At 52.6% G+C, this 10,508-nt stretch overlaps 2 protein-coding genes across 5 annotated transcripts in view; one reads left to right on the forward strand and one right to left on the reverse strand.

The window, feature by feature from the left end:
• The window catches only part of TRIP4 (thyroid hormone receptor interactor 4), a 30,461-nt gene extending 25,116 nt beyond the window's left edge, over nt 1–5,345 (reverse strand). For all 3 annotated transcript variants that reach the window (XR_009963487.1, XM_062612125.1, XM_062612124.1), the window contains exons 1-5: nt 5,193–5,345; nt 4,347–4,513; nt 4,003–4,139; nt 1,404–1,637; nt 388–466 (exon numbers count right to left, since the gene is read on the reverse strand). Coding sequence is in view for 2 of the 3 variants with exons in the window: in XM_062612125.1 (XP_062468109.1) it covers nt 388–466; nt 1,404–1,637; nt 4,003–4,139; nt 4,347–4,513; nt 5,193–5,278 (703 nt within the window). In the remaining variant the exon portion in view is untranslated. The remainder of the gene's footprint in view (nt 1–387; nt 467–1,403; nt 1,638–4,002; nt 4,140–4,346; nt 4,514–5,192) is intronic.
• Nucleotides 5,346–6,938: 1,593 nt separating this feature from the next.
• On the forward strand, nt 6,939–9,638 carry PCLAF (PCNA clamp associated factor). 2 transcript variants are annotated; one of them, XM_062612038.1, is made up of 4 exons: nt 6,939–6,981; nt 7,170–7,219; nt 7,294–7,472; nt 9,229–9,638. In XM_062612038.1, the coding sequence occupies exons 1-4, from the start codon at nt 6,939–6,941 to the stop codon at nt 9,290–9,292; spliced, it is 336 nt and encodes a 111-aa protein (XP_062468022.1). In that variant the 3' UTR covers nt 9,293–9,638. The 2 variants fall into 2 exon arrangements, 1 of the variants encoding a protein (XP_062468022.1); XR_009963483.1 differs by lacking the exons at nt 6,939–6,981; nt 7,170–7,219; nt 7,294–7,472 and adding an exon at nt 7,664–8,521.
• The last annotated feature ends 870 nt before the right edge of the window (nt 9,639–10,508 follow it).

Genomic DNA, 10,508 nt, shown 5'->3' on the forward strand with positions numbered 1-10,508 from the left:
AACGCTGCCGAGCTCTTGCAGAGAGGATACAAGGAGCCAACTTCCCAGACCTTCCCTTCCTTTTTAATGCCCACCACAGACACTGCGCAGCAACGAGGGGAAGTGGCTCAGTAAAGTCTGTAGGAAATAAAGTTCACGGCTGTCCTGGCAATTCACATCCCAGAGGAACACTCAGGTGTCAGCTCCCAAGAAAGAATCACCTTTAGACTTTGCCAGCAATTCTTTATAATTGGATGAATGGATCTAGACAATTTCCACACCAGGACACAAGCACTCTCATTTCTGCACAACATCGAGGCAAGTGTAGCGCAGGGAGGCAGAGGAGGGCTCCTGCTGATGTACAGCTGATTGGACTCATTATATTACACGTATAAAATTGATACTGACCTGCCATAAGCTTCTTCAGCAACTTCTGGCTCTTGTTTGAGTCCCGCTGAAGGATGTCCTGCTCTTCTTTAGTGCACACCTAAGGAAAGAAAAAGGAAATGAAGCCTTGAGAAGGATGACACATTCTTGACCAGCTTCGGAGCCTGGGACAACAGCTATGGGTAAGCTGCTTAAAGCACTAGACTAGTCCACACCTCCCTCCCTTCAGTGTTATTCACACAGGGAGACTCCCAGTAGCTCATTCTTTCCTAAAAGCAATCCATGAGAAATGTACAGCTTGGTCCTTCTCAGTTCTGTGGGTGGGCATGCTGCTAAGTGATCTTGAAGGATGAGAAATGCACTCAGAACCTCCCGAGCAGATGACCAAACACAGAACACTAAATACAGAGGTCCTCCCTCTTAGTTGGCCACTTCCAATTAAACAGATCCTTAAAAATAGCACAGAATTGGATCTAAAGCATTTTCTTCATCCCACCAATGCTTTCCTCCCTCCTGAAGTTAATTTTACCTAATCTACTATCATCACCTTGCCCCCTTTCTCCAAAAGGTGCCCTTTCAACCAAACACAGGGTGTAACAGATATCCCAAATGATGTTCACTACACAAGTTTGGGAGGGAAGTCAGCACGCCAGCCCTGGCTGCATCTCCTTCCCCTTACAAGGCTACAGGGGCCGTGCCTAGGATGAGGCTGAAGCCGTCCATGTGTTTTGGACACAGGTGTGATGCCTGGGACAGCCATGGGTGACTGTCATAAACCCAGCAGCTCCAAAGTGATATAAAGTATGAGGGAAACCTCTCCACTCTCTGATAGGGGACATCATAAAAGGAACATAAAGTGACTCAAAGCCATGGCAGTTCTCCCTCCCCCAGAATGACATTGTAGAGGTTCTTCTCTGTCTAGCTTTAGAGGCTGGGGAACTTTGATCCTAGAGGCTAATTCAGCCCCACTGCATTCCAAAGCCCTGCAAACTACACTGAGCTCAAGCACAGCAAATAACACCCTCCTTGTTACTAACCAGAGCTCCACAGAACAAGCAGGGCCCAGAGCCCTCCTGCTCGCAGACAATGCGCCCACAATCCAGGCAGTTGTTGATGAGTTTGTGCTTCTGGCCCAGGCACTCACAGGCGTACCGCCCGGGCAGCAGCACTGCCAGCTTGTCCTGCCCCTCCTTGGTGTACAGGTTGACGTATTTGGGCTTCTTCTTCGAGGAACTGCTCATGCTGCCAACTCCACTGTTGCTCTCCTGTGCCTGAGAATCAAACCAGGAATAAACTGTATTTGCAGGGCAACACCGACAGAAAGGGAAAGCATTGACCCTGGTGCAGGCTGGGGAGACTGGAATGGAACTTGGACCAGACCCCAGATTCAATGGAAAGACAAGCTTAAGCCTGCCAGAAAGGGTCCAAGGAATCTAAACAAAGCAAGGACATAAGGATGTTGCTGATTCACTTGATATTTGCTCCCTCTGACAGCTAAAACTGCATGGGTTGAGGTGGCACATGTGCCGTTCAGTGTTCCAGCCCACAGGATCAGTTCACAGGTACTGAAGAGCTGCAAGCAGGAGGTCAGCTGTGCCCTGATTTACTTTCAAGGGCTATTTAGGATACAGCAAAGCCCTGTGTGCCTTGGGTCAGGCTTTGGATGAGGGACCAAGCTTTGGGTCAGGCCCTAGTAGAGAAACCCTGATGAGAAACAAAGCGAGATATTGTAGACAGTGGCCGGATTAATCATCAAATAGTGGAATTCTCCATTTTCTCCCTCAGACCTTACACCTTGATGGAAGAAACAAAGAGCTCCTCCTCCCACCCAACATCTACAGCAGGTACCACTGAGAACAAATGCTTGAGGAGTTAATTGCAGAAATTAATTACAGCACAGAAATCATTCCAGGGGAAGAGAAGAAATCCAACTGCTCCCATTGCTCTGGCAATACTCAAAACCAGATGCCTTGAGAAATAAGCACAACACATTCCAGGCACAAACCTGTCTCATAACACTAGATGAGGTTGGTTTCAGCCATGGACTGCCCACCAGCCACAGCCACAACTGACCAGGAGCTGTGGTCCCTTATCTATTTCAGCAAGCAGCACTCCAATAGAAATGCACTCTCTGGCCTTTAGCTGCTGAATCTGTGACACACTTGAAAATTCCCTTGCAGTGCAAGCACAGCTTTTCTTTGCCTCTCCTCTACAGTGTCTCTCAACAACAGAAAACAGGGTTTATCAGAAAACCTTTCCCACAAAACCTACTTTCACTCACCACAGAACAACTCATGTTTTCTGTGTGCTGCATGCTAGAGGATCACTCCTGCTCCCCACCACACCCCAGCAAGCACTGCTCTATGCCTCATGTTGCTTTTCTCCAGGCTGGTGCTGCACTGTGGCACTGGGACGCCTCTTGTCCTGACTCTTTTTGCCTGCTCTCAATAGCACTGGTCTAGTGACAAGCAGATGCAGCATTCCCAGCACCCCAGTTCTGCCCAATGGCATTTCTGCCACTACCAGATTAAAATGCTACTGTCATGGAAAAATAGAAACAACAAAACCAGACAACGCAACTGTGTTCAGCAAACATTGCAGAGTGTTCCTGATTTTATATATGTAATTTAGTTAGCTTAGAAGATAACTACAAGGAAATGGACCACTACTATCCCTTTTTACACCCCAGTTCAAAAAAGGTGTTATTTTGTCTTACAAAAAATTACTTTCACAAACACTTTAAGCATGTTGAACTCATAAAGTTCAACAAGACTAAGCGCAAGGTCCTGCCCCAGGGTCAGGGCAACCCCCAGCACAAACACAGGCTGGGAGAGACCGGATGGAGCAGCCCTGAGGAGAAGGACTTGGGGTACTGGCTGAGGAGCAGCTCCCCATGATCCAGCTTCAGTGTGTGCTTGAGCACAGACCCCCCCGTGTGCTGGGCTGCACCCCCAGAGCGTGAGCAGCAGCTCAGGGAGGGGATCCTGCCCCTCTGCTGCGCTCTGGGGAGACCCCCCCTGCAGCCCTGATCCAGCTCTGGGGCAGCAGCACAAGAGGGACGTGAAGCTGTTGGAGCGAGGCAAGAGGAGGCCATGGAGATGCTGCGAGGGCTGGAGCAGCTCTGCTCTGGAGCCAGGCTGAGAGAGCTGGGCTGGGGCAGCCTGGACAAGAGAAGGCTCCTGAAGGGGAGACCTGAGAGCAGCTCCAGTGCCTGAAGGGGCTGCAGGAAACCCAGAGAGGGGCTTGGGACAAGGGCCTGCAGGGACAGGCCAAGGGGAATGGCTTTAACCTGCCAGAGGGGAGACTGAGATGAGCTCTTAGGCAGAAGCTCTTCCCTGGGAGGGTGCTGAGGCGCTGGCACAGGGTGCCCAGAGAAGCTGTGGCTGCCCCATCCCTGGCAGTGTTCAAGGCCAGGCTGGACACAGGGCCTTGGAGCAAGCTGCTCTAGTGGAAGGGGTCCCTGCCCGTGGCAGGGTTAGAGCTGGATGAGCTTTAAGGTCCCTTCCAACACAAACCGGTCCATGACTCTATGATCCTTTGTTAACATTTGATACTACTTTTCCCTATGTCCTGGGCTCAATGCACCCTCAGCCCCCAGCCACATGTAGCCTGCCCTCATGTACCAGACACACTCACCCTGGCCAGGTCGAGCGGGGTTTTTACCTCCTCTACATATGCGCTCGGTTCTGCGTGGGCAGGTGCCTCCTGCTTGTTTCTTCCTTTGCGTTTACCCTTTTTCACTTGGTCTCCAGCCCGCGGCATTTCCAAAGTCTCTGGAAGCATGTGTAAGCACAAGAAAGAGTGAGTAACAGCAAGAGAAAGATATCCATTCTTACTCAGTGAATGAAATGGCTTTACACCGTCACAACAGACAGAAATAGGAGCAGGCACGAGCATTTCTGACAACTAATTGTTTATAAATTGAATAACTGAGTAAAGCTTATTTGAGACTTCAATTCCTTCCTCCCCATAGCACTCACCATCCCTTTTCCGATATGCTGGCGCAGGCTCAAGTGGCAGCTGGGAGCATTTCCTCCACTGGGCTAGCAGCTCTTCCACAAACTGACTCTTCTTCCCATCAGTCCCCTGGATGAGGTCAACAATGTACTCCCGGATCTCGTCCTCGTTTGTTATTGACAAGATATACCTGTGAGGGGTGAGGATGGAGAAAAATGGGTAAAGGGCCTTCTGATATGAGGAAAGCAACAGACTAATTGCACACATATGCAACTTATGTCTCTCTTTTCTGTAGAGACCATGGTATGAAATGGGTTTATAAGTCAAATTTTGAGGGAAATCTCTTGTGGCTATTTCCCTGAAAAAAAAAATTATGAGTTATATTACTGTAATGGCTTTAATCTGACAGGAATGGCTTTAACCTGCCAGAGGGGAGACTGAGCTGAGCTCTTAGGCAGAAGCTCTTCCCTGGGAGGGTGCTGAGGCGCTGGCACAGGGTGCCCAGAGAAGCTGTGGCTGCCCCATCCCTGGCAGTGTTCAAGACCAGGTTGGACACAGGGGCTTGGAGCAAGCTGCTCTAGTGGAAGGTGTCCCTGCCCGTGGCAGCAGTTGGAACTGGATGAGCTGGAGGGTCCATTCCAGCACGAAGCACTCTGTATTCCTATGCTCTTCCTTCCCGTTCCAGCACAGACACACCCACCCCGATGCTCCAGCTCCCACCAAGCCATGCAAAACACGGAGTCGCACAACGCGCTCCTGCGGACACACACGAGACAGCGGCGCGCCCTCCCTCCGGCCGGGGAGCTCGGAGAGGGCCGCTCTGCCCACACCGCCTTCCCCCGGCGCTGGCCGCAGCGTGCCCCGCTCACCTCACCACCTCCTCGCCCACGTCCAGCCCGAAGTCCCCGCGGAGCTGCTGCACGCACCAGGCCAGCAGCGCGCTGGGCGCCGCCATCTTCTCCGCGAGGGACTGGAATCGGTGCCGCACAGCCGCCACAGCGCCACCTCCCCCCCGGGAACGCGGCCCTGCCGCCACCGTTCCGGGCCCCGCTGCTCTCCCGGGGCTGGAGGCGCTGGGAGTACCCCGAGGCGCACTCCGAGCCCCGCACATAGGCCGGCACTAAAGCCTGGTTAAGCAAGCACGCATGAAAGCGAACACTGAAAGGAAAAGGGAGCGATAACTGTTGCAAAGGGAGGGAATGTATTTGGGACCAACAGCCACTGAGACATCGGACCTGCGAGGGGGAAATGGTGTGGTTTCTGAGGAAACACAGAGCCCTGGCTGGGAATGGGAGTGTGAGGTCCATCACCTGGTCAAGGCGAAAGACACCGGCCCCAGCAGCTGCCAGGCTAAAGCTCGTGAGCCCTGCAGCTCACATCACATTGGCATGGCACAGCTGACACAGCGAGGCCAAGGTTTAATATGCCGTAACTTGGGAACTGGGGTGCCTGGCTTTCCACACGCACACTGCTTAGCTAAGTCTTCACGGCAAAACTTTACTTGCATGTCAGAGGGAGCTTCAGGTCCAGCCTGGAGCTACCAAATGGTTCCATCCCCATGTATGGGCTCTATGTCCGGTGTCCCTCCAGAAACAGCAACTTGCTCACTGAGGGCCTGGATTCCCCTCTGGCCCTGCCTGTTCATTGACGTGCCACCAGTCCCGTGGTGCGTTTCACCTGGGAACAGATCTTGCTGGGAACAAAAGCCCACGAAGAAGTGTCCTTTTTCACAGAGCAGTTTTCTTCCACCCTGTTCCCTGTCAGTTCACCCTGAACCCACCACAACTCACATGGGTGCAGAAATAAATGGCCCCGAACGCCGCAGGGCTTTCTGGGGTCCCGGCCGCACTGACGTGTTCTTAACATGCTTTAGGCAGGCAGCAGACTGTTGGGAGCCAAGGCTTCATCCCTGCAAGCACCTGCGAAGGGAGCAATGTCCCTCTCTCAAAAGGCTCAGTGTTTTCAGTAGCACAGCTCACCGCACCCATTGCAGTTTGTCATGGCCGAGAGCAGTGTGCCTGCTCCCCCGTGTGCTACCCGCTGCCCAGGGCAGTGAAGGGCTGGCCGGTCAGGGGAGCTGAGATCGGGCAGGGGCCATGGCCCTGCAGCCTTCAGGAGGGACGGACGTGCCCTGCCTGGGAGGGACTGCGGTGACGATTGACAGACAAGAGGAAACGGCCTCAAGCTGCACCAGGGCAGGTTTAGATGGAGCTGAGGAACAATTCCTTCCCCAGAGGGTGCTCAGGCATTGGAACAGGCTGCCCAGGGCAGGGCTGCAGTCACCGTCCCTGCAAGTGTTCACACAGCGTGGAGATGAGGCCTCAGTGCCATGGGGCAGTGGTGGCCTTGGCAGTGCTGGGAACGGGTGGACTGGATGAGTTTAAAGGGCTTTTCCAACCTGGCTGATTCCACCGCTCCATGACTCTCAGACACGCTGCACAGACTCCCCTGAGGGACCCGCGATGGCGGGGCCCGAGCTGAGGGGACGAGCGCTGAGGGGGCGGTGCTGAGGAGGGGCGGGGCCCCGCCGACCCGACGCGTTCTCATTGGCTGGCGCTTGGCCAATAGAGTTTGCCCGGAGGTGGCGGTATTTCCCGCGCGGGCCGGCAGGCGGGATGGGGAGGACGAGGGCGGAGCGCGGCGGCGGGTACCGCAAGGGCGCGGGAGCCGGGCGCGGGAGCCGGGCGGGCGGGCTGCCCTGCACCGAGCTGCCCTGCACCGAGCTGCCCTGCACCGAGCTGCCCTGCACCGAGCTGCCCTGCACCGAGCTGCACTGCACCGAGCTGCCCTGCACCGAGCTGCACTGAGCTGCGCAGGTGCCGCTCACCCCTCCGCTCTCCCCGCAGTGCTGGCAGCCCGGCCCCCCCGGAAGGTGCTGGGATCCAGCAGCCTCAGCGCGGACCGTCGCTGACTAAGAGAGGTGAGAGCGGCGTGCTCCCCTCCATCCCTCCCACGCGGCCTGTGCTGGAGCTGACGGCCGCTCTCCCCGCAGGCAAAGGCCGCTGTGTGGTGGGGAACCCGGTGTGCGTGAGGCCTGTCCCCCCTTGGCAGAGAGGCATTGGCGAGTTCCTGCAACAGCTGCAGAAGGAGAACCGGGCACCCAACGGAGAGGTGGCAGGGAGCAACAGCCAGGGGCTGACTGCTAGAATGTAGGTGTCAGCTCTTGTCCCTCTGTCCGCAGCCTCCTGAAAACCGCTGGGGCATTGAGGAGTCTATTTCTCTCTCCAGCTTGGAAACAGCACCACAGATCTCCATATCCTGAAATTGGGATGCTCTTCCCTTTGCCTTCCTTTTCCCAAGCTAGCTGTGGTCCTCAACCAGTTTCTCCTCTAAAGTTGCCTGGAGCCAGCCAAAACCACTGCACTCCTGCCAGATCTGCAGCTCACCTGGAGCTCTGCTGGGGCTGGCAGAGGTGCACAAGTGCTGCACCACAGGGCTGAGGGGCAGGGAAGGGGTGCTCGGTGTGCCAGAGGCAAAACGCAATACAAATGGGGTTTGTACACTCGAGTTCTGGTGATTGGCTGCAGCTGGGCTCTTGGGACACATTGCTTGAGATTCATATTCACTTCCTTTAAACAAAGCAATTTAAAAAGCTGTCTGAAGCATGACAGAGCTAAGCCCACCTGCAGGGCAGCAGCAGCACAGACGCAGCTGATGCTCTGTGTTATTGCTTCAAAGGGTGCCCTGGCGCTGTCAGTGTGGTCTGTGGGGTGGCATTAAACAGCCAAATCCCTGGTGCTTTCAAATAAGGGAGAAGACAATGTGCCTGTCTGCCTGCAAGGGCTGTATTGAGGCTGTCAGCTCATCCTTGGATGAAACAGATGTGATGAGTCTTCCTCTGTGACTGCTTTGAAACTGCAATTGATTTTTGAAGGAGCTGAAAGTTGTCCGTGTGTCTCTTGACCTTTGTATGCTCCTTGAAATCCTGTTTCTAGTAAAGTCTGGTGAAAAGCAGCACCTGTCTCCACTGACCTCGTGGGGCTTTGCCAGGAATGGGTACAGTAATTTGTAGTTCAGAGAAATTCTCTGTGCTCAGACACTGCACACAGACCAGAGCGATGTGATATTCTATGGCTGTCATCTCTGTTTCAGAAAGGCTTAGGAGACTGGAGGTGCCTTCTCTATGTCAGAAATTGAATTGCTCCAGTGAACTGATGCTTCTGAGATTAACTTGTGGGCTGCACTACTGACTCAAAAGGTAGCTGTGTCTTACAAACACTCTATTCTCAATTGTCAAGGGTTTTTCTCTCAAATACAGATAATATTAAGCCACCTGAGGCTCCCCCGTGAGAGTTATTCCTGAATTGTCTTGAAGGAAAGCAAACCAAGACTTCTAAGCACACCCCACCTCAGAGAAACAAAGATGTGCACTGTAGTGCTGCACACCTTTCATCTCTGCTGTTTTTTTGTTTGGCTGAGTGAGGGCTGCGTGGTGATAACCCTGTCGAGAATGCACACTGTCACTGTCTAAAACAACTGAGAGCTTCCCTGGGTGTTCTGGAGGAAGCAAGAGCTGGACTCGTTTCACTGCACAACTGGGGGGGTTGTTTCAGTCACATGGGTTGAAACTTGGGTGTGAAATGAGAATTAAGTTTGCAGGTTCCTGGAAGCGGTGTGGGACCTGCATGCAGCCTTCTGGGTCAAGAAGGATGCTTCAAGAATGTCCGAGCTGAATCAGTGTACAGTGTTTTCTGCACTGAATTAGGCTCTCCCAGTTGAAAGGTCAGTGTGTGCTGCTTCATCTGGGCTTCCAGAGATTAGGATAAAGCAGCTTGTGTCAGTCTTAGAGTCTTGGTGTGCAGTCTGGAGCTAGTTAAAGTCAGTTAGCCGCCTAGAAAAGGAGCCTTTCAAACAAGAGCTGATCGAGTTCTGCTAATCCTTTTGAATTGATGATGCTTTTTACAGAGCCCAACCCCTGCCACCAGATCCTGCAGAAGATGGTGAATCCTCTGAAGAACAACAGATGTGATGTGACCCCGACCTTAATGATAAACTGCATCTCCTGTGCTCAAGCTCGGTTTTGTACAGTTTATGGCTTACATTCAGCTGTTGTACAGAACTAAAGGTAGAAGTATGAGAGACTGCAAGAACATTGCAGTGAAATTAATATATACTTTTTGAAACTCAGCATTCAGTATAAGTTGCTGGTTTAGTTTTTATCTTGGTTTCCTTGAGTTCCTTAGAGATTCCTGCACATAGTGTAGCTTTTATGTCTTGATTGCCTCGTGCTTGTCAGAGACTTGCATGTTTGTGCCAGTTCTGGTTTTAGGAAGCAGATCCTTGGTTTTCTAATACACTGAAGCAGTCTAAAAATACATGTGTTTCCTGTCTTTAGTGAAGTAAAAATCTTCATGACAACCTCTTTGACCAACGATGGGAAAGCTGGATTTGAAAAGACGACAATGAGCTGGACAGCTCTCACTTGCTGGGGTTTAGAGATGAAGGTTAATTAAATCAAACTGTGTTCAATCATCATAGAACCATGAATCCCAGGTTGAAAGGACCTCAAGGATCATCTGGGCCAACCTTTCTAGGGCAAAGAATGACCTAGACTGGATGTCCCAGCACCCTGTCCAGCCCAGTCTTAAAAGTGTCCAATGCTGGGACACTTCCCTGGGGAGATTATTCCAGTGGCTGGTTGTTCTCACTGTGAAAAATGGGAACCCTCTTGTGTCCAGTTGGAATCTCCCCAGCAGGAACTTGTGCCCATCACCCCTTGTCTTTTCCATGGGATTCCTTGTAAAAAGGGAGTCTCCGTCTTCTTTGTAGCCACCCTTTAAATACTGGAACGTGGTGATAAGGTCTTCTCTGAGCTGCCTTTTCTTCAGGCTGAACAAGCACAAGTGATGGACTGTCCTCACACAGCTTCCTGGGTCTTGGATCACCAAGGATGCTGCAGAGGCTGGAGACAGGCTGAGGGAGCTGGGCTGGGCTACAAGAAACCTGGAGAGGGGCTTTGGGCAAGGGCCTGTAGGGACAGGCCAAGGGGGATTTTGATTTTTATGTTTTTTTGCAAACCCAGCTGGAGCGTGTGATTGCCTCTGTGGTGTGCATCTGCAATTTAATTTAGAACATAGAGAACAGGACAAGCAGAGATCTGCTCGCAAACGTAAGACCCAGCATTGACCAATTCATTAATCTCTTGGCCTCTGTATTTCCTCTGACTGTTGGTAGTCTAAGCTCTG

Source organism: Pezoporus occidentalis, unplaced genomic scaffold, assembly GCF_034315485.1.
Source record: "Pezoporus occidentalis ecotype Australia unplaced genomic scaffold, CSIRO_AGI_Poc_V1 ctg159, whole genome shotgun sequence".
NCBI classification, from domain to species: Eukaryota; Metazoa; Chordata; class Aves; order Psittaciformes; family Psittacidae; genus Pezoporus; species Pezoporus occidentalis.

What these genes read in the sequence shown, in the direction of transcription:
- PCLAF (XM_062612038.1), top strand. Translation starts at nt 6,939, where the DNA reads ATGGGGAGGACGAGGGCGGAGCGCGGCGGCGGGTACCGCAAGG. An exon ending in CGGCGGCGGGTACCGCAAGG is followed by an intron (nt 6,982 to 7,169) that starts GCGCGGGAGCCG and finishes CTCTCCCCGCAG; the next exon opens with TGCTGGCAGCCCGGCCCCCC. An exon ending in CAGGGGCTGACTGCTAGAAT is followed by an intron (nt 7,473 to 9,228) that starts GTAGGTGTCAGC and finishes TGCTTTTTACAG; the next exon opens with AGCCCAACCCCTGCCACCAG.